Source organism: Gobio gobio (genome assembly GCF_949357685.1).
Source record: "Gobio gobio genome assembly, chromosome: 25".
NCBI lineage: Eukaryota > Metazoa > Chordata > Actinopteri > Cypriniformes > Gobionidae > Gobio > Gobio gobio.
Genome location: NC_137121.1, coordinates 15,229,939 through 15,254,171, shown reverse-complemented (window position 1 = coordinate 15,254,171; position 24,233 = coordinate 15,229,939). Strand labels below are relative to the sequence as shown.

At 39.4% G+C, this 24,233-nt stretch overlaps 2 protein-coding genes across 2 annotated transcripts in view; one reads left to right on the top strand and one right to left on the bottom strand.

Moving 5' to 3' along the window:
• The window catches only part of znrf1 (zinc and ring finger 1), a 62,618-nt gene extending 54,364 nt beyond the window's left edge, over positions 1-8,254 (bottom strand). The window contains exon 1 of the mRNA XM_079810012.1: positions 7,334-8,254. Within this exon, the coding sequence (XP_079666138.1) occupies positions 7,334-7,721 (388 nt within the window). The 5' untranslated portion in view covers positions 7,722-8,254. The remainder of the gene's footprint in view (positions 1-7,333) is intronic.
• Positions 8,255-10,218: 1,964 nt separating this feature from the next.
• gins3 (GINS complex subunit 3) lies at positions 10,219-13,979 on the top strand. Its single transcript, XM_079809222.1, has 3 exons — positions 10,219-10,506; positions 12,608-12,841; positions 13,568-13,979. Exons 1-3 carry the CDS (start codon positions 10,336-10,338, stop codon positions 13,796-13,798), a joined length of 636 nt encoding a protein of 211 aa, XP_079665348.1. The 5' UTR covers positions 10,219-10,335; the 3' UTR covers positions 13,799-13,979.
• Positions 13,980-24,233: the final 10,254 nt, after the last annotated feature.

The window sequence follows — 24,233 nt, the reverse complement described above, 5'->3', positions numbered from 1 at the left end:
TCCCATACGTTTAGTTCTGACTGACTGTTGTTTGTTTAGTTTGTCAAGTGAGATAATCTCCACCAGAATAAGGACAGAAAGGTGCAAACGATCTATGAATATGTGGAATTATAACGATATTATATATATATATATATATATATATATATATATATATATATATATATATATATATATATATATATATATATATATATATATATATATATATATATATATATATATATATATATATATATATATATATATACACACACACACTCACCTAAAGGATTATTAGGAACACCTGTTCAATTTCTCATTAATGCAATTATCTAATCAACCAATCACATGGCAGTTGCTTCAATGCATTTAGGGGTGTGGTCCTGGTCAAGACAATCTCCTGAACTCCAAACTGAATGTCAGAATGGGAAAGAAAGGTGGTTTAAGCAATTTTGAGCGTGGCATGGTTGTTGGTGCCAGACGGGCCGGTCTGAGTATTTCACAATCTGCTCAGTTACTGGGATTTTCACGCACAACCATTTCTAGGGTTTACAAAGAATGGTGTGAAAAGGGAAAAACATCCAGTATGCGGCAGTCCTGTGGGCCAAAATGCCTTGTTGATGCTAGAGGTCAGAGGAGAATGGGCCGACTGATTCAAGCTGATAGAAGAGCAACTTTGACTGAAATAACCACTCATTACAACCGAGGTATGCAGCAAAGCATTTGTGAAGCCACAACACGCACAACCTTGAGGCGGATGGGCTACAACAGCAGAAGACCCCACCGGGTACCACTCATCTCCACTACAAATAGGAAAAAGAGGCTACAATTTGCACAAGCTCACCAAAATTGGACAGTTGAAGACTGGAAAAATGTTGCCTGGTCTGATGAGTCTCGATTTCTGTTGAGACATTCAAGATGGTAGAGTCAGAATTTGGCGTAAACAGAATGAGAACATGGATCCATTAGGGCTGTGCAATTAATTGAATTTCAATTTCGATTTTGGCTCCCAACGATCACCAAAATAGTACAATCGAGAAAAAACGATTATTTTGCCATGTTCTGTTTTGCAAGAACACTCTTATTTTGTCTTGCGCTCTGAATGAAACGCACGCGCGCACATCCGCCCCTCCGCCCCTCCCGAAGCCACAAACTCTCTCAGGTCGTGACTCGTGTGCATATCATCCGCTGGAATTTAAAAACTCGGCACGAGTAAAGATGGCAGAAGGAGGGCAGTTACAGCAGCGTTTGGTGAGCAAAAAAGGCAAAACCAACTCTGTTGTCTGCAGTGATGGGAATAACGGCGTTATAGATAAACGGTGTTACTAACGGAATTATTTATGATATTTATATTATTTACGGATGAGTAATGAAACAAATTACTGTTTCTCCCGTTACAACGGCGTTAGCGTTACTGAGAGAGAAAAAAACGCGGCGTTACTATAATTGAGCTCACTGAAGCGGTTTTCATCCGAACAGGCTCTCTGTCAGTCGGACCTGCAACGTTTTTCTTTCTCTTGTTGGTGTGTGTGTGTGTGTGTGTGTGTGCGCGCGCGCGCGTTGTACACATAACTGATGATGATTGGTGGGTGGGAGGGAGACAAGGTTGAGGTTGATAGGTTGAGTTCACACACACACACACACACACACACGCATATGCACAGTCACACACACCAAGTCCAACGACTTCAAAGGTAGCTGTCGCAAACTGGAAGTATGCGCTACTTTTCCCTCTTTGAATGTTTATGTAACATGCAACTTATGCCCAGGAAGAAAGAGTCTCTCCACGGCGGTGGCAAGTAATTCTAATCTAATGAAGCACCTCACATCATCACAGGCCGCCACAAAATTAGTGGCTAAAAACCCAGGTGATAACGTGAGCTCCTCTACCAAAGGAGTAGTATAGTACTGATAATATTTACACAATATTTACACTATAGTAGGCCTACTAATAATATTTACAATAATGCATTGAATTTGATAGGTGTCTCTCACATTGTCCCACAGCAACATTACAATAGTGTACATTAATGTACAATGTTTTATAATAATAATTTATTCTATTTAGTGTCCAATTCATTCATTTAACATATTTAATATTGGGGGCATCCAAGTAAAAAAAAAAAAAAAAAAGTACCTCAGTAGTTACTTTCCCTGGTAATTAGTTACTTTTATGCTGATGTAATTCAGTTACTATTTGTAAGAAGTAACTAGTAACTATAACTAATTACTTTTTTAAAATAACGTGCCCAATACTGGTTGTCTGGGAACAGTTTGGCTTCGAGGAATCAGACGACGAGCAGAAACATGCTACGTGCAAGATTTGCTACATGGTAGTGGCTGCAACACATTCCCAAAATCATGTGAAATAATCGTGATTTCAATATTGACCAAAATAATCGTGATTATTTTTTTTCCCATGATCGAGCAGCCCTAGGATCCATCATGCCTTGTTACCACTGTGCAGGCTGGTGGTGGTGTAATGGTGTGGGGGATGTTTTCTTGGCACACTTTAGGCCCCTTAGTGCCAATTGGGCATTGTTTAAATGCCACGGCCTACCGGAGCATTGTTTCTGACCATGTCCATCCCTTTATGACCACCATGTACCCATCCTCTGATGGCTACTTCCAGCAGGATAATGCACCATGTCACATTTCAAATTGGTTTCTTGAACATGACAATGAGTTCACTGTACTAAAATGGCCCCCACAGTCACCAGATCTCAACCCAATAGAGCATCTTTGGGAAGTGGTGGAACGGGAGCTTCGTGCCCTGGATGTGCATCCCACAAATCTCCATCAACTGCAAGATGCTATCCTATCAATATGGGCCAACATTTCTAAAGAATGCTTTCAGCACCTTGTTGAATCAATGCCACGTAGATTGAAGGCAGTTCTGAAGGCGAAAGGGTGTCAAACACAGTATTAGTATGGTGTTCCTAATAATCCTTTAGGTGAGTGTATATATAAAATAATGTATTATGTAAAATAAAGTAAGTATTGTACTGAAACTATAATTGTCTTTGTTTTCTAAAGCTTGATTAAAGCCGGCATGAAACGGAAGTTGTGATAGTCTTTTCTATTGACATGAAACGGCTTATCGAGCAAGAAAGAATGTAGGACGGGACGGGACTTGAGAGTGGTGCAGGTATGACGTCATTTTGTAAGCAAACCAACAGTTAGCATTGCACTGGTTCCCTCGAGAAAAATCCAATAGGATTTTCCCATAGGCTTTTGGATCATCGCAAAAAAACAAGATCTGTGATCAACAAAAGTTTATGATGCGTTCACACCGGACACGAATGACACGATTCGCACGAGTGATTTACATGTTAAGTCAATGCAAAGACGCGAATAGACATTCTGCGGTGCAATTCGCGCGAATGAGGCGGCGCGAATGACGCGATTCGCGCGAATTGAGCATTTCACACGTGATTCGTGCAAATGGCACGAATCGCCCAAGTTGAAAAATCTGAACTTTGGCGGATATTCGCGCCACATTAACCAATCAGGAGCTTGCTCTAGTAGTGACAACAATGAGGAGAAAATCTGTATATTACAGGGTTTTTCCTGGGTCAAAAATGGTCTTCGGTGGTGTCTGACAGACATGGTCATCCACACACACAGTAAAAAAGTACCCTACCCACGTGATCTGTGAGCGCAATACTGACAATACATTTAAAATAAATAAATTTTTGCTTATCTTATTTTGACATCTGATATTATGTATGATCTCTACCTTGATGTTTGTTTCTTTTGATCCTCATTTTTTACACTTTTTACTGATAATTGTTTTGGTATAATCATATCAATATTAAAAAGTAGCATTAAAAAAATTACAAATAGCCTAATTTTCTACCATATACAATTTTGTAAAATTATCAGCTAGCTAACAACTTTGTTCTGGTCTCACCTAACTCCAGTCTACACTAAATTATATTTCACTGCACATTGTCAAAATAAATAAGCTGAATGACTGTGGATGATTAAACTAATTCCTACTATCCACTCTTGCTAAATGGGGTAAGCACACTTGTTCTCGTTTCAGATGTTCTGAGTAAATGAATAAACTGATTCGTTCGTTCAGTGTGGGACGGATCAGTTGTTCTAACCAGTCGCTAAAATGATTCGATTCAAATGAGTCATTGGTTCGCGAATCGTACATTAGCAGACGCGTTGTGTGCGAATCCCGTCTGTTAGAACATCGCCAAAGATTTGTCAATACAGAATACACTTCATAACAGAATATAATGTTTTCCTGTTTATTGAAACTTATGTTTATGTCAGCTGGTCAGAGAAAAGTCAATGTTTTTTGAGCGCAGTTCACACTCAGCGGGAATTCAAGGAAAAAAAATATCCGAATGCGGCACGTGCAACATGGATTCGGTCTTCCGACCTTTTGATTTTGATTAATATGTGAAATATGAACCAATATGTGAAATATGAGAAGACATCGACAGAAAGAGAGAGCGGGCGCGCGGGGGAGGAGCTCTCTGCTCGTTCTCAGTCACTCATTTAACACTGCAACACATATCACACGTGCAACAGTCATCTATTCTACACTCATAAATCACAATAACTCATCAAATAAGGCTTTGGCGGGCCAAAAATTTGTCTTGGCGGCCGCCAAAAAATTTCAATGCAGGAAAAACCCTGTATTAATATCTGGTTCAAACAATATGATTATCACTGTGATAACATTAAATGACATGAAACACAACCCAGTCTCTTTTTGTTAAATGCAAGTTTATGTAGCTATGATCAATAATACAAAAGTATAAGTAAAAGGTATAATAAGCTATACATGAAATAAAGCAAACAATTCAGTCAAACATTCAAAGTCAGTGCTAGTCGGCTACAACGGTAACGTAAGTTATAAAAATAAAAAAGTAATGAAACTTCACTTTGCCCTCAGCCTAAACGATTTGCCAGGGAACAAATTATAGATCCATGAGACCAAAGATCGGCCGTTACATATAAACACAAGACGAATTATAGCTCGAGACACCACAGAGACATCAGAGCCAGCGGTAGACGGCAAACGGACTAGCCGAGGAAAGGCTGCTCTCACCGGGGTTAACGAGCGTGGAGCGCCGCTGATCCACTGGAGCTCACAACTCCGAAAACGCCAGATAAAATGTTCAAATAGGCACTCTTTATATAAATAAAACACAGATTTGGGCTTTAAACAACTACATTATCGTCTGAAAAAGACTTACAACTACGTTTTGTCACACCTTAACAGTAGAATTTTAACAAAAAAGATGTGTAAACACAGGCCATGTCAGCCATTTCTCAACGAGACGAGCCGGCCGGCAGAAACCCCTCCCATGACACGGATTCGCGTCTGTTGTGAAGTGAATGACACGCGCTAATGAAGCGTATTTCACGCGCAAATGAAGCGAGTTAACTCAAAATGTTCAATTGTCCAACTTTGTGCGAATAGCGCGAATTATTCGCGTCCGGTGTGAGCGCTACATTACACATTTTGTCCATCAATATAATTATTATCACAGATGAACACAAGTTTAATGAATTATGAAGCCTGAATGCAGTGCCAGAAGTAAAAAGCTAAAAGTAGGCTATAAATAAACTACACCACGGTCACTCCACTCTAACATCACCATCACTATAAGCTTCCAACAACTCTTTGAGTTATCTAAAAACATTTTCCCAGAACGTTTGAGTTAGCATAGTTTATAAGAGCACAATTATGAGCATAATGAGGCTGTAAAAGCAGACTGAGCTTACCTTTTCGGCGTGATGATGTTTAATCTCCTCGACAGCCTCTGTAGTCCCATTTAGCCACTAGTTAGCAACTGCCTTTTTCAAGACACGTAATAGCTTCAAAAAATCACGAGTGGGGTAATACTGATGTATTTTATGTCGTAGAATAAAACGTGAAAGTGTCTTGAGCTTGTGTTCCCCACAGGCCTTATTTCAGCCATTTGAACAAAATCCAATTCTAAAACCCCATTGACTTCAGGACGAGGGAACCGGAAGTGCTAAAATGCTAACTCGCTTCCGGCGTTTTGGCCTACAAAGTGATGTCATACCTGCGCCACTCTGCAGCTCTCTCATGTGAGTGATCAGAGATATCATTGCAAGAGCATGTGAATTAAAAAAATATTGTGCAGTGCACGGATACATTTTATAATAAATACAGCAATGTTCCTTAAAAAAGGAATTGCCTATTTTGATTTCATGGTGACTTTAAATTAATGCCCAACAAAAATTAATATAAATTAATTAAAGGGATAGTTCACCCAAAAATGAAAATTACCCCACGATTTACTCACCCATCCTAGGTGTATATGACATTCTTCTTTCAGACGAATACAATCAGAGTTATATTAAAACATGTCCTGGCTACGGCAAGCTTTATAATGGCAGTTAATGGCAGCCCAAAATTTGAAGCCCAAAAAGTGCATCCATCCATTATAAAAGTACTCCACACGGCTTCAGGGGGTTAATAAAGGAATTCTGAAGCGAATCGATGGGTTTGTGTAGGAAAAATATCCCTATTTAAAACTTTATAAAGTAAAATATCTAGCTTCCACCAGAGCAGACCGCCTTCCGTATTCAACTTACGAAGAAAGTTTAACACCTCTCACAGTTCAAAACGCGTAGGCCTACATAGCGTCCGACGTCAATACATCATGTCATATAGTTTTTTTCTTAAGTTTAATGCGGAAGGTGGTCCGCTGGAAGCTAGATATTTTACTTTATAAAGTTTTAAATTTTTTGAGCTTCAAATTTTGGGCTCCCATTCACTGTCATTATAAAGCTTGGATTAGCCAGGACATTTTTAATATAACTCTGATTGTATTCGTCTGAACGAAGTATGTCATATACACCTAGGATGGCTTGAGGGTAAATTATGGGGTAATTTTCATTTTTGGGTGAACTATCACTTTAATGTAACAAATCGGCTCAGCGAACGATTCAATGACAAAAAAGAAACCAGTGAACTTATCTTTTTGCTGAAGTGATTTAAAAGATTCGAGTCAGTGAGATGAATCAAAGTCCCTACCACTATGACCCAGTCGGAGAGACACATTGTGGTTCGAGCAAAGCAGATGTAAACCATTGAATCCCCCTCCCTTTATTATCACAGGCTAATTGTCCCAGTACAATTTGGCAACCTGGCTTATTAACGACAATTCGCGCCAGTCGAGTCCAGCAGCCGCTGGTCAGACGGGTCTCGTGCGCATTCCCCCTCCCGCCGGCGCGAAACTGGAGCAGCGGCATGCCCTCGAGTGATATTCCGTACTACATGTGGTGGCATCGATGTAGCTTCGTGCCACTGCGCCCTGTTTATGCGGAGTTTGAGTTATCATTTATCACTTACCGCTGTGTGCGCTAAACCATCGGGGCGCGATGTGCAGGGGCAAAGTGTCTGCCAACGACGCCCGGGATCCCAGGTAAAGCATACCGTCCGTGTGGTGCCCCCCGCCAGTTTCTTGGTATCCGTTCCCGTTATGAGCAGGATCCGAGCCTGACCCCCCTCCGGCTCTGTCCGAGTCTGTTCCTCTGGGGGTGTAAAACCCGAAGGGCACCGTGGCGCTATGATCTATGCCCATCCCCGCCACGGAGCTCACCGAGCGGCTACGCAGTCCCATCGTGCCACCTGGCCGGTAGTGCCCGAAGTGGGCCGAGGGTGGCACCGCGCTGTCATCTGTCGAGACACCGGGAAAAGCACCCCGGGGCCGCCCCGCCGTACTCTGTTTGCCCCCCATCCAAAAGTATCCGCTAAAAATGGGTGGGGGTGTCGCGGAAAGGGTGTCACGGATCGCCCTGCGGCGCTTCTCGAGCCTCCTTCAAACAAGCGACCAAAACAAGCGCTAAAATCCGCGGTTGTCAAGTCTGACTAAAACAGCTGTGTCTCGCAGACGCAACAGCCCATTTTCCTGGTCGAATCATGGACCTAAAGTCTCAATAATCACCTTAACTCACGAGGGAACAAGGGGGGGTGATAAAGCCGTTCGCGCGAGCAAAAACGCAACACGTTCTCCGCTTAAAAGCAACTGACAGGACAGCCTGCCCAGAATCACCACGCGCAACAACACATCCGCAGTACTTTGAATGCAAAGGCTCTCTCTTATTCAAAGAGGAACGACTCAAAATACATCAGTCATGATGCCCGTCCAGAGTGTACGTCCAGGTCCGCTCGTCCTCCCTCCGTCTGCCTGGAGATTCGGGTCAGCGTGTGCCGCTCCCCTGCACGCGCAGATCCGTCCGTGCGCTGCTGCTGCCGCTGCTGGGAGACAATAGAGGCGGTTACTGCGCATACGCGGATTAACAGTGGCGAGATGCGCGTGCTGTGAACGCGAGCATGGATTTACAATATCTAGCCCAAACAATCAATTATTAAGAAGTTAACGCAGACAACGTCTCGCCTCCAACAGCCGCTTGGTGATCTGGGTATGGTGTTAAACGAGACAGAGTTGTGACCCAGTAACGTTGCCTCCAGACATTATTTAATTTAGGGACTCCTCGTGTTTTCATTTGCAACCATTCAGTCGAAGGCCCGATAAATGCTTGAGTTGCTATCTAGAGGGAAATTAATAGTCTTTCATCTCCATAATGCGAGTGTATTAGGTCAACAAACCATGAAATCTCAGAGGCATTTGACAGTTAGCAAGAAAACCATGTTTAGTTGACATGGCACAGCATGCACACTGATATAATGTGCACCTTTCTTTGTCAGTTTGCAATGTCAAAGTTCTTTATTGACATGATTATTTAGCATGTTGCATTATTACACACATTCTAATAAGAAAAAAGTTTAAAAAAACTAAATTTTAATAACATAAAGCAAATATAAGGTACTAATAGTAAAATAACCTCGTTAAATGATACATAAGTGCAATATAAAATACAATATAGGCCTAAACTTCTAAGACAAAGCATCTGCTGTATTTCTACCCATTCCTCGCAATAAATCAATACATTAAGCTTATTAATATTTCTGCATTCATAAATTATGCATGGACCACATCGCTAATATCATAGTGCGCATTGCATTAAACTTACTGAAATCTTTTAGAGACTTGATCTTGTAACCAGGACCATAACAAAAATAGACACTGATGTAAATTATTACATTTGCTTCCCGAGGCTTTTTAAAATTAGCATAAAATACGTGATTGTTATATTATTTTCTAGTGCAACTGCTGCCCATATCTCACAATACAACAGCATTTTAGTTAAAGTAGGTCTAATGTGTTCAGGGCATTGAGCAATGTCATACTGAGGACATTATGAGAATACTAAACTAATGTAAGCATACTGTAGCCTATATGTGCACCAAAAAACAACATAATTTATGTCCATAAAAAGAAGTATAACCAAGTAAAATTTTGCTGTGAGCATCAGAACTGCCCTGTAATACTGTGTTTTTAAAAGAAGACTTGATGTGGTTTCTTTATGCTCTCATATTTCATGTTGTGCTGTAAATCAAAGATTAATTGAGTATTTAATGGCATGTAGATGAAGATGAAAAGCACAAAAGTGGGTGGCAGTCTTGATAGATCAAGATAATTATAACATTATAAATTATTATATATTAACAGAGCCTTTTAAAGAGCAGAACTATTAGGCTATATTTAGGAACAGAAACTGACTTACAATCCAAAAACTTTCACACAACTTTCATTGTGTAGCTTATGTCTGCTTATAATGTGTAGTAAACAACTTTTTAATTCAATATGTTTCAGTATGTTATTTTTAGCTATATGTTTACGTGAGAACATTCTTACTTGTAATGGCATGCCGGAACTGACAGACAGCAGTAATCACTGCACTTACAGACCGTCTCGTGAGTAAATTAAAGAAACAGCGACATCTGATGGCCAACGTTATACATGCGCATGATAGAGTTGTACTACATTTGATCTTCTACGCACATAACGTAAAAATAAAATAATTATTAGAGAAATGTTAATGTAAATATTTTTGTTCTTATCCTTTTCTTTTCGACTTGTGTTTTATCTTCCTCTAAAAAGTTGCTTTTACAACCACTCTAACACATTCTAAATAAAATAAATACAGCAGCCAACCAAAGTACGATTTTTCTTTTTAATCTGACCTGATATTTTCTATTTACCACATGTTTAAATCCAATATGCTGTAAATCAAAGAGTATTTGCGAGGCTCCATCTCTCTGTTATCGACTGCTCGCGCCTGTTCGATGCTCCGTCTTGCTCAATGCTCTATTACTTCTCATTTGAAGTTGCGCGCCAAATGCTGCTTTGACAGTGCTGTTGTTTTGATTAGTTAGTCTCTATTTTGTTCCGTCTGTTAGATTTTGGTTGCTCCTTTATTGTTCAAATATTGTAAGTAAATACATAAATGGACGCGCAATCCTACATGCCCATTCCTCCGGGTATCGGAATGGAGGAGAATTTCTTTTCTCTGGATGATATTTTACTGTCTCACGAGCGACTGCCGTGCAGGACGGAGAGCGCGTTCCCGAGACTCGGGTTCCTGGAGAAATCCAGCGACAGCCGCGACATACCGGAGGTATACGATTACATACCACTAATATTTGTTCTAAATCGGTTATAAAAAAGCATTTAATAGCTTTTTTTGAGAACTTGCGATTAATGCTATGTGTAGATAACATAACTGCTTCTATAATTATCTAAACAATGTGGATATGTATTTATAAAAATGATTTTCATACACATTACATGTCCCTCAGTTGTATCATAATTTCCCCATTATCAACAATTGTGCGCAGTTTCCGTATTTTAGTGTACTTTACTAATAGGACTACACCGTCGGTGAAGAGCATGCAAGAAAATGAATTAATAATTAATAAAAAAAAAGCTAAATATCTCCTGAGTGTAATCTGGAGCATCTGTAATTGGCAAAATGTGCACAAAGTGAAATGTCTGTTTAATACGTAAAAGGACCAGATGTTTTATTAGGAAAATGATCATTTCCATAACTGTCATTTCCACCACAAAATGTTATCAAACACAATACATTATTTGAGATGGCACTGTGGATATATTCATGACACAAATTATAGTGTTACCATTTTTTGGGACCAACGGTTTTTTTTTTTTGGGAAGGGGGTGGGGGTTATTAATTTTTTTTATTTAAAGCAAATAATTAAAATATTAAACTGGATTTAAATAAAGAAAATGAAACGAGAATGGTAAAAGTAGATATGTGTCTCAAATTGTTGTTGTGAGCTAATCAATTTAAACTATTTGCATATAATAATAATTTAAAGGCTCAATATGTAATTTTCTCTTATTCAAAACAAAGGTGTAGCTTGATGCCTTGATTTCGTGGAATCATGGGAATTGTAGTCTTCACCTCTACAGCCGGTGGAAAAGAATCGGACGGGACTTGGCCAGAAATCATATTCATGGATGAGCTAATGTTTTAAAGATTTATTAACATTACTGTAGAATGAAGCAGGGTGGGGCTGAGCGATTGCTAATGAGAGAAGCGCGACACACGGCTCAAGAGCAGTGGAGCTTGTATTATGCCGCAGGCGACCGCTTCAGCTTCTTCCGCTCATGCGAATGTGGGGTAATGCAGCGCTGTTTTATCATATTAGATACTTTTGAGTGTATTGAAAGTTATGTCATAACTAAAGCTGCTCTGTGCGCTCGCTCGGTGGCTACTATGAGACACATGAGTTGCACACTGCAGTAAACTCGATCGATATTAGTCATGGTAAAACATGGTACTCGCGGTAAATCAAGAAAACAAGATTTAAACAATAAAACTAACTGTGTTGAGCTATAAAACAATGATAACTACATATATATATAACTTATAAAATATTAAAGCGTCTTTGGTGTTTCCATGGTTTCTACAAAAAAAGGGTTTCTACCCTCGATTTTCTACTGGGTAACACGGGTTACGGGTATGATGTCATTTATATGCATGGACACGACCCGTGTCATGGATAAAATGGCTTATTTCTCTGGATTTAATCATTCTTGGAAACATTTGGGATAATGCAAGTACACAAGTCAACAAAATATATAACATTGTTCAAGTGGTTTTTGGATATTTTAATCATATTGTGCCTTCAATTTTAAAATATGCACACTTTCACTCTTATTCGTATGACCTGTTGAAAATGCAAAACATGTCTCATCAAATGAATCATGTAAATGATAGCATATTTTCAAAGGAAAACAGTGACATTTGATTACAAAAAAAAAAGGTAAGAAGTTTGCTTTACTGGATATTAGTCGTTTCTATCATGAAACCATTGTCAAATATTACATTTTTAGCTTCTCACATCTTACCATGCTCTCTTCCACTAAAGTGTCCCGTTGGCTGTTGTCTTGTGTGAACAGTAACTCTCACCTTTTTAATTGGCCATCTCAATCTTTTTGACATTGACGAACGACCTGCCTAAAAATTTAACTTTTAAAACTTTGTGTCATCCTAACAACAAACAGTGCAGCATCAAGAATTTCCAATAATAGGGGGTGGGACAATTTGGCCGTATTGGGGGTCGGGGAGCTTGTCCCCCTCAATGTCCGGTAGTCACGGCTTTGACCATTTGTATGGTGGTCTGATTGCAACTTCATATGAGAAGAAAGTTCTGTTCTTTTCAAAGATTTATTCTTCTGTTTATACATTTCAGGGCACAAAGATGGAGATGCCACTCTGGCTGGCCAAGGGCCTGTATGAAAGGAAGCGACGGGTGCTGTCCGTGGAGCTGCCGAAGGTGTATCGTGAGGGCTGGAGAACAGTGTTTGGGGCGGATCCCGCTGTTGTAGACCTGCAAAAAATGGGGCCGTATTACTATGGTTTAGGCTCCCAGATGCTGCATTTTGACAGCCCGGAAAACCCAGAGATTGCTAATACCATCCTCCAGGTGAGCATGTCTAAATAGGTAGTCATAAAACAATACATTATGACTGTAAAGAGCAAGGAAAATCACCTTTGAATGTTAACCGTGCAAGATATGGTGATGAGTTTTGTTTCGTTTATTTGAACCTAGTTAGTAATGGGACATGCATGCATTACTGATCCATCTGCTATTTCTGACCTCATCCAGTAGAGGGAGCAACACGTTTAAAATCATTACTAGCACTGACCAGTTGCTGGGCAGACTGGTGTGGCAGGTTTAATAGGAAGTACAGACCTGTAGTGTTAAATCAGTGAATGCAATTAAAACGCCATGTTAATTAAGCTTTGGGTAAGTAAATGGCTAAATTTATGGCTTTAAATGTCTGCTTCTTGGTTATTACAGCTGGTACTAAATGTTGGTTATTGCAATAAAACAAGCAGCTTTAAACATTAAGAATATGTTTAAATTATTTTATTGTGTGTGAAATTGCAAATATAAAATGATTTTTAGTTTTCATTTTAAACCGTGTGAGGAATGGTGGATTGCACCATAAAGTCTACTTGTTGTAATAATTTCCAGTGCCAAATTTTTAAGAGTTACATTTAGCTGAAACTGACTGTTTTTATTGGTGTAACTGAATAGAAACATTAAGACCTCTTTATTATTTTACACCAACTGTCCCTGCATCCTCTAAGGATGTATAAGTGTACCTCCATATTATCTGAATGCTGTCTTCATTTCTCTTGTCAGACCTTTATTGGTCGATTTCGTCGGACCATGGACTCGTCCCAGAACGCCTACAACGAGGACACATCAGCGCTGGTGGAGCGATTGGATTGCTTGGAGAGAAGCTTGTTTAAGGCAGGGCAGAGTGGACTAAACAATTTCCAACTGTGGGAAAAAGGCCGGTCCTCTCACCTCACTGCTTCAAGTCTAGTTATCAACTACAGGAAGAGGAAAATTACAGACCTACAGGCCTGAAGATTGTAAAAAATTTATAAGTAGAGTTTCTTGTGAATGTGTGAGAAAGTGGGTCATGTGCATATGTGTGTTATTGAGAGACTTGTGTTAAAATGTCTGTGAACTTTTTACTGTAATATTTCTGTGTATAAACATTATTTCAATTTGATATATGGTCAATAAATCAATTTATTCTATTGTTTGTTTTTTGTTTTGTTTTGTTTTTACGTTATAATCATATATATATATATGTGTATATGTATGTATACATATATTCCCCAGAGATTCTCCATTGATGGGCTCCATCTGTGTTTTTCTTAAAGCCTGGGAGGTATTAGTCATCCAGGTCAATATCTAAAACATTTTAAACATAAATAATTAACATAAATGCATTAACGCTCTTGTATAAATGGTGCTTGTTTTTGATAATCCATGAGCTCTTGCGTTTAGAATATTGGAGGTGACATTCGTATGCGTCACCAGGTTTGTGAGTATGTGTGTGTGTGTGTGTGTGTGAGCAAGCCTTATTTGCGTCAGTCAACACAAGGACAAATCGAATCACTGGATGCCTCCACACCTCTGTTCCCCTTTATCTCCCCTCTCACTTTAAAAGAGAACGCCAAGTTAACCTATCCTTAAGATCTTGCGTGTATTTGAATGCTCATTTTTGCAGTATACGACTTCAAATGTCTTGGTCTTCGCGTTTTAATGAGCATGTTGATGAATACCGAGTCCCATTTGCTTGTTCATGTGTAAAATGTGGGTCAGCTGATGAGGATGATCTCGTCCGTGATTTCGGAATGGAAGTTATTGATATATCCCTCTGGGATGGTCATATTGACCTTGTTATCTCTGCAACCTCAGCTGAGTTGGTTTGGGTAGGGCAGAAGGGATCTATTGACTTTTTGAAAGGTCTAAACTAAAGAAAAGTCACTCTTGAAGTTACATCATTTGGTAGCTTGTTTACAAATAAGGCCAGGACTTTATTGAATAACCATACATATTTAGACATTAAAATAAAATGGTTAATAATCCCAAGGAGAAAATGAAATGAGAGTAAGTTCAGAACTGTTAACAGTGTTTATTTTTTCTGCTTTTAGGATAGTGTGTCATAGTGGTTATAGCTGAGAGCTACAGTAATCAGAAAGTTGTTGCGCCCTTAATCAAAGCACTTTGATACCAAGTTGTACCAAACTTGTAAGCAGCGAAAACACGCTAGAAACTCCCTAGCACCATGTTTTAAATGATTCGAACATACACTATATTGCCAAATGTATTGGGGCACCCCTCCAAATCATTGAATCCAGGTGTTCCAATCACTTCCATGGCCAAAGGTGTATAAAATCAAGCACCTAGGCATGCAGACGCTTCTACAAAGCTCAGTGAATTCAAGCGTGGTACCGTGAAATCTCCTCACTATTAAATATTCTACAGTTAACTGTTAGTGGTATTATAAGAGGAAGTAATTGGGAACAACAGCAACTCAGCCACGAAGTGGTAGGCCACGTAAAATCAGAGAGTGGGGTCTGCACATGCTCGAGTCAATAGCTACAGACCTCTAAACTTCGTGTGGCCTTCAGATTAGCTCAAGAACAGTGCACAGAGAGCTTCATGGAATGGGTTTCCATGGCCAAGCAGCTGCATCCAAGCCTTATATCACCAAGTGCAATCCAAACGTCGGATGCAGTGGTGTAAAGCATGCCGGCACTGGACTCTAAAGCAGTGGAGATGTGTTTTCTGAAGTGATGAATCATGCTTCTCTGTCTGGCAATCCGATGGACGAGTCTGGGTTTGGCGGTTGCCAGGTGAACAGTACTTGCTTGACTGCATTGAGCCAAGTGTAAAGTTTGGTGGAAGGGGGATTATGGTGTGGAGTTGTTTTTCAGTGGTTGGGCTTGGCCCCTTAGTTCCAGTGAAAGGAACTCTTAATGCTTCAGCATACCAAGACATTTTGGACAATTTCATGCTCCCACATTTGTGGGAACAGTTGAGGACGGCCCCTTCCTGTTCCATCATGACTGAGCACCAGTGCACAAAGCAAGGTCCATAAAGACATGGATGAGCGAGTTTGGTGTGGAGGAACTTGACTGGCCTGCACAGAGTCCTGACCTCAACCCGATAAAACACCTTTGGGATGAAGTAGAGTGGAGACTGTGAGCCAGGCCTTCTTGTCCAACATCAGTGCCTGACCTCACAAATGCACTTCTAGAAGAATGGTCAAAAATTCCCATAAACACACTCCTAAATCTTGTGGAAAGCCTGCCCAGAGTTGAAGCTGTAATAGTTTCAAAGGGTGGGCTAACTCCATATTAAACCCTACGGATTAAGAATGGGATGTCATTAAAGTTCATGTGCATGTAAAGGCAAGCGTCCCAAAACTTTTGGCAATATAGTGTATTATCAACTACATAACGACTAAATCATTGATATATCATTCATTGTAGCTCTTTCCCTGCACTACATACAGACTTAAAAATCTTAGGTTACCGTTTCCATGGCCTCATAGTGAATGGTGTAGTTTTTCGCCCATGCTGGGTCTCCTAGAACACTGCCATTTCTTGTTGCTCAATGAATCACTCCTGACCTGGATTCACAGTGTGGCTTTTCTGGCATGAGCTAGTGATGTACTGTTCCTCTTTAGAGTCATGAACATGGAGCTGACCCAACTACTGCCACATAACCCTGTTAATAGTCTCTGTTTTGTGTTAAGAATCTGTGACGGTGGCATTTATGGCTAACCTATTTACAGTGCATGCAAGATGTTTTTTGAAGTGCAGAAACTTAGGCTATAATATTTCATGAAGATGTAGTCAAGTGTTCAGTGTCAGAAAAAAACAGTTCCTGACCAAACTGAGCCCTTTCACAGAGTTTGTGTGCAAGCACAATGTATCCACAGTAGCATCATCTCTGTAGCAACGCTGCATATTTAGAGTAGACTGTGGAGCTAGAACATGTCATTGTGTCTTCGATTGAGTTTAATTTGAATACCAAAAACTATTCTGATGTGCAACCAAAGTTAAACATTGACGTCTTTTCACAACCCCTTCCTCTCTCATTGCAGATTTATTCATGTTTTTAACTGTATGAGAATCTTCCAAAGAGATTTGCGATCCCATCTGTTCTCAGCTGACTGTGTTGCATCTCTTTTTAACTAAGTTGGAGGAAAAGTATCCGTATCTGTCTTTGAGCTTTTCAATGTCTTTTAGCCGTTTCAGTGAGCCGATTTTCAGACCTTCTCATTTTAAAAAAAGAACAGACACGACTTGGAGGCATAAGAGGCAAAAAGAGTGAGAGATGGAGAGAGAAACAGAGGTGTCAGGATTAGCCGTATCTAAGCTAACGCCCACACAGTGCTCTTCAGATGTGGCTAATCTCTCCCTGACTGGGTTTGCATTCACTCTGAAACGTCAGCTCAAACAAGCCTTTTCACTATAGCAGGTGGGAGGTTGTGAACAGTGTTTTATCCCCACCCCCCACCCTCTTTTTTATTTTTTTTGAACCTGTGGTGGACTTCTGAAATGAGGAGGCAAAGTCCCCTCTCTGTTCCCTCCCCTTGCTCACCCTGAAATGAAAATAAAGCCATCTTTTACTCACCCTGCTGTTGTTTTAATGCCCTATGTCCTTCTATCTTTTTTGGACCTCAAAAGCATACATTTTAAAAAATAGTCCTGCACGCGCTCCTTCCTATAATGGCAGTGGATAGCGACCAGGCTAAAACATTACAAAAAATATACAAAAGTATCACGAAATGATACAGTGAGACACGCGCCATATACGGAAAGTGTTCAGGAGGCACACTATAAGGTTTTGCGAGAAATAAACCGTATTATTCAGTCACAACACTGAGCTCGGCCGTTACTCTGAGCGCGTTCCTGTGATGAGTGTGAGCGAGCGGTCAGCACTGACTCAGCAGCCTCTCACGCAATGTTGTCATGACAACGGTACACAATACTTTATTATTAGTGTTATTGTATTTTTTCTTATCATAAACCTTATAGAAAAGACGAGAGTCGTGTTTGTTTCTATTGAGCCTGCTTTCTAAATCAGGTGTGTGTGTGCTTATCATGGGGTACCATGACAACAGTGCCAGTTAATAGTAAGCATGAGGCGCCGGCGCCTGCTGACGGCTCGCACTCATCACAGGAACGCGCTCAGAGTAACGTCCGAGCTCAGTGTTTTGGACGTTTTATTTCTCGCGAAACCTTATAGTGTTCCTCCAGAACACTTTCCATATATGGCACACCTCTCACTGTATCATTGCGTGATACTTTTGTATCCGTTTTGTAATGTTTTAGCCTCGTCGCTATCCACTGCCATTATAGGAAGGAGCGCGTGCAGGACTATTTATTTTAAATTTCTGCTTTTGAGGTCCGAAAAAGATAGAAGGACATAGGGCATTAGAAAGTAAAAGATGGCTTTATTTTCATTTCAGGGTGAACTATCCCTTTAATAATGACCTCCTTTTCAAATAATTAGTCATCAGATTCTTTGTAAACACTAGGTGCAGTCCAGGGGCCTGTTTCAGAAAGGAGGTTCAACCAACTCTGAGTTTAAACCTGAACTCTGAGTTGACTTACTCTGAGATGGGAAACTCTGAGTTTTGGGTTTCAGAACAGCTGAATTGAGGAAGTTCAACCAACTCTGAGTAGACTGACTCTGAGTTAAGCTCATGCATTCCAACTATGAAAAGCCACGATCAATGGAGCTCCGAAATTACGATTCACCATGGCAACAGCACCCAACAAAAAGACGTTTGCATACTTCCGGGTCAATACACAAGTTTAATTCTTAATTATTTTAATTAAGTTTAATTTTCATGGTATCCAAAAGGCAAACAAAGAATGTGGCTGCAGCTAAAAAAAATTGATTAAAAAAACATAATTCAATCAGGAAAAGCTTTAAGCATAAAATGTTCATGGGTGTTGGTTTAATGACTTTACAAACATTTGACATATTAAATAAATATCATTCAGTGTCCAATGTGCAGCAGCTTTTCCCACATAGACCCTTTTCACAGTGATGACGTGTTTTAATGGTCATCAATATCGTAAATCCTGCAACGTTTTTTGTATTTTTTTTTATGTATGTACATTTATAACACTAATACTTTGTATTATATTACTTTTGCATCAAATTACAAAAATCAAGTTACCGCTGCTGTGAGAGTGTTTCTAATACAGCGTCTATGGGAGTGATAGTTAAAATTAACAACTTTCTCTCTTTTCACTGCAGTTATCAATCTCACTGTAATTTTTCCATCTTTTTGAAAGTTGTGAAATCACTATTGTGGAGTTTTTCTTTTGTTATTTGAGCAAATGGAGACACAAAAATATATATATTTAATGTATTCTCTCATTCACCGCTATAAGAGTTAACCCAACAATGACGACTTCAGCTTCGGAAACCCAGAAATGTGAAAAGGGTCTATGCTCTTTTCTCATAATGAAAGGTTATCTGATCCCACCTGTTACATTTATTAATCAGGGGAATGACATTATTGACTTCTACTCAGGCCAGCCAAACACCAGCACCACTGACAGATGAAGAGGAGATGGAGGAAGAATATTAACACCAAACAGGAAAAAGAATAAAGTATTTGTAGGAAATAAAGATGACTATACAAATTTAAATAAATGTATTTAACAGCTGTTAACCAGTGGTGGTTATGGCATATATCTCGTACTACCATCTGGCAGCATCCTTCCATTCCATACAATAATCCGTTTTCAGAAAGTGTGATGATGGGTATATGAGTGTCATAAATGCGTCCAACCACTGGAAATCCTAAAGGAAATTCTAATTATTAGGAGACTTCTAGAGGTTTATCAAGTGAACGTCAGGATCCTGTATAAAAGGACATGCCATTTTTGTCAGTTTGACAGTGTCCTCATGATGAAAATATGAGCAATGAATGTTCCTGCAAAGAATGCTTTTCTTACTTAGTATTTTTGTCAAATGGCAGAAAATTTAATTTGTTTTAAGTAAACTTTACTTACTTTAGATTTAGATTAAATTTATCATTTTTTTTATATTTATACTTGAAATACGACCAAAATACTCAGTAAGAAAAGCATTTGTGGCGTTTGAATGAATGAATAAAGTATTAAACACTGCTGATGCTTTAAAAAGCTGGAGAACGAAAGAAACTCTGGGTTTACCAAAGAAAACCTGCTCCTGACCAGGTTAGGTTCACAGAGTAAGTTACCCTGGTAACTGACTCTGAGTATAAGTTACCTCTCTTTCAGAAACGGGCTTGACTTACCCTGCTTTCTCGGGTTTGACATACCTCCCATTCTGAAACCGAAAACCCAGAGTTTCCCTTATTTCAGGGTTAACCTACTCAGAGTTTTCACTTAACCTCCTTTCTGAAACGGGCCCCAGGGGTCCGTTCTTTGTACGTCGCTAACTCTGTTAGCTGGATTTGATTGTTGACGATTTGGCACGATCTTGGATTGTTTGGTTCTTTGAAGCTCATCCTGGACTTGCTGTCATAGCAACAGGTCCGGAAGCTTAAACCTGCTCGTGAGCTTATTTCATATAAACAGGATTAGATTGCATCTTTTTAAGCAGCGTTGATACTTAAAATGTGTCCCAACCACTGCTATTTTATTACAAGAGTTCCTTACTGAACCAGGGGCAATAATAATTTAAAATAATAATAATAATTTTATAAAAATGTATTTGAAAATTATATTATAATGTTGTGTAAAATACTATAGACCAATGGTTTTCAAAAGTGTGGTACGATTACCACTAGTGGTACTCAGGCTGCCTCTAGACTGAGGTACGCAGAGAAATCACTAAATTAATTAATGTTGAAACACAATACATTTTAATTTAATCTTTATTTGAGTAAGGTTTTTTTTTTTTTTTTTACATTTAAGTACAGTACAGTTTTAATTTAACTTTACAACACATTTTAATTTAATTATTATTTTATTTACCTGTATGTAGTATGTATTTACCTGCACAGTGCAGTGTTAATGTACAAGCGGTGTATTTACAATGTTAAAGTGGCTGACAACAATAAATATTCTTAGGAATGAACTGCCTTGTTTTTGAACTGTGCAGACCTGTAGCTGAATAGTTAGGCATACTACGCTACTGTATTTTAATGTTGGTCATTATGGTGGTACTTGGAGAGCCAAATATTTTCTGAGGTGGTACTTGGTATAAAACGTTTGAGAACCACTGCTTTACAGCCACTTGATTGAGACATTTATTTTTGATAGAATAATTACTTTATAATGTTATTGCAGTCTTACACACATGTTGTACAGTTACTCTGAGCCATGCATTAATTTGAGCGGTGACAGATATTATGGGATGGCTTGATGCAGTGCAGGAGATGCAGATAACTTGATCTTGACCCTTAAGAAACTTTAATACTGTCACGTAACAAATCTGCTTCAAATTGAATTAAAAATTAAATGAATAGCTAATTACAACATTTAAATAAAAATGTAAAGGGTGTACAAATAATATAAAATCGTGATTATAAATAATTGGGAATCATGTTGAAAAAAAAAACTGCACATTTCATTTATCTATTATACATTTTATGTTGGTTTGGTCATTTGGCTGTTTCCTAATAAAGGTACAGAAATTCGTGTTTAAAAAAAAAAAATTATTTGTCAAGTTTTTTGCCAGGAGGCTTTTTTTAATAATATGATGTCATTATGTTGCTGTCTTTCCGCCAGCCAATTGCAGCATTACAGATCGTGGATTCAAGTATCGATACATCTGCCCTCTTCAGGGAACACAAGAACGCGCAGTAATCTTAGATAATTTAATCCAGATATTTTAATTCAATCTGCAAGATTGCAAGGTATGAAGAACGGACCCCAGCTCATCTACATATCATCATTTTGAATTTGTTTAGATTCCAACATGAATGACAATGTGGATTTCCAAACGTGAGTTGTTTACTTTGACCAAATTGTTGGTGTTGTACTGTCAATTATTTTCTAATATACATTTTTTTGACTAGGCACTGCCTTCCTTGCATCTTGGAAACTGTTGATGTTGGATGTGTTGGAACGGATATTAAGGTGTTGGAAGACATTGCCCTTCCTCATTTTCCTGTTTTATTTGCAGTATTTTAGAGATCCAGTTGCCTTTTTCACTCCAGATTGTGTCTTTTATAATTAGGCTGATCATTTATAAAAGCATTTATTTTGCTGTATTTTTATGTATCATTCCCTCACCACCTCTCACCCTTGTTTCCCATTCTCTCTATCAGTGTCAGAAGATGCCAATTTGATGGATAAGTGTTTTCAGGCTGATGTGAAAAAAACATCCACAAATATCAGTCGAGTGACCTGTTCTGCTTCGTTCCTGCTATAATGGAGGGATGAGTCATAGCTCAGCTGTCCATCTCTCATGTTCTTTTTCCTCTTCATTCGAGTGGCACATTACCACATATGAGAAGCGTCGTGCTTCAGACAGAATCCAATTTGTATGTAAGAATGTGCTGAGACAACCTTAACAACTGCATTTCAACAGCCTACAACTTGTGGCAGTGCTTTTGCACAGGCAACCACACACATTCTCTTTAGACAAAGTTACAGTTTTTGAGGTGGTGCGTATAGTGAAACAGGGTTAATAACCAGAAGGTTGCTAGTTCAATCTCTGCAAGTATGAGCTGTCCATGAGCTGCCATCGTTGTATCCTTGGGCAAGGCCTGACCCGCATAGTTAGTGTATCCCTCTTTTTTCCCCCCTTCAATCATGTGGAATGACACAAAAAATAAGCATTCTTTTGTTTAAAACAATCTGGATTCAAGCATGTGCTGAGGAAAATTCAGTCTACGGCCCTGTCCCAAATGGCACCCTAAACACTCACGGTCTTCTTACGAGTTATGACGTAACGCTGCTTTGACTGTCGGGAAAGAGTCTGCTGTGGAGTTCGCACCAGTGCGGGCTCAGCAAAAGGGCGCATCAAGCGTTCATATCGACCGCAAAGGGGGGCGTTCGTGAGTACCCTTCTGAAACCTAAAATGACAAATGGGACACCCTACGGTCTCATGGACTTTACGGACACGTGTTCACGACAGCCATTATAAGTCCACATGACCGAAAGTTCATATGAAGTGTGCCGTTTGGGACAGGGCCTACATGGGATTCAACAACAAGGTGGTGATTGTTGGCACAGCAAGTATCGGTTCCTAAAAAGCAACTCAAATCGCACTCAAAACGAAGTTGATTCATTGTCATCCGTGCTAAAAACAGGATGTGAATAGAACATTTTGATGCAACGTGTAGACCTAAGTGTATTACTGAAATCGTCATTTATCATGATCAATTGCAGACACCATAATTGAAATGTAATCTATTTCCAATTATTTTGCAGCTCTATGTACAAGTGAAAACCACAAGACCACAAGTCAACCTAAATTACGTCAATTGTGATAACCGTTGTCAGGATTTGTTGCCTATTATCATAGGGACTTTTGGCCCCTGTCCACAGTCAAGGAAACGAGAATTTAAAAGCAAAAACTAAGGCCAGTGATCATTTTGTTCCTTTAAACAGACGCTTTGACAATCTCCACATTACATTGGGACAACTGTTTTGCCTCCTTGATAGCACATGCCTTGAGTATGTCTTGCTTAGCAATGAGCAGTTTAAATTGTTACATTGGCACAGGTACAGACAAACAAACCCTAGATAAACAAAAGACTCAAAACGTGCTTCGCCTATCAACTGTGGTCCACAACGCTGCCAGGTTTCTCCTAATTCACCACTTCAAACCTGGCTATAGTCCATCTACTGTTCCAGACCTTTCCAAAAAAGGCGACTGACCTATTTCTCCTTATCGCAGAGCTAATATAGGGACAAATAAGGGTTAATTAGCCTGCAAGACTGTGAGCCAAGAATGTGTGACTGTCTTTAATTTGCAACAAACAATGAAACGGAGAGGAATGTACAATGTACTGCACTAGTGGTAATAACTGGCCCATAATTTCTAATGAAGGTAAACAATTGTTCGTGCTAGTGTATTAGCACATTTTACGTTGAAGAGTGGAAAGCAGCCTTCAGCGAAGAATATGTCAGACTGATGCATAATGCGAATTGACATCTCTCATTCAGTCAACTCACCAAGTGTGCTTAAATACTGTGGGCTGGCTATAACATCTCTCTCAGACTTTGACATGGGGTGCCATGGTCGAATAAAACAGATCAGAACAATTTGATTTGATTTTGGTAAATGTGCCAACAAGATAATGTGAAACGTTTGTTTAGACTGCTGATTGTGGCTCCATAGTGGGTTAATGGATTATTCGACAGCAAAAGGACCCTCAGAATTGCCAGGGAAAAGTTTTATAGCCGTTTCAAAATTACTGACAATTTGTACCCAGAAGCTACTTGCTGAGACAGACTAGTCATGGGCAGCAAGAGTTTTCTTTGTTACAGCATTGAAGAGTATTAAAGACAGGGGCATGCTGCTTTTTTTTGT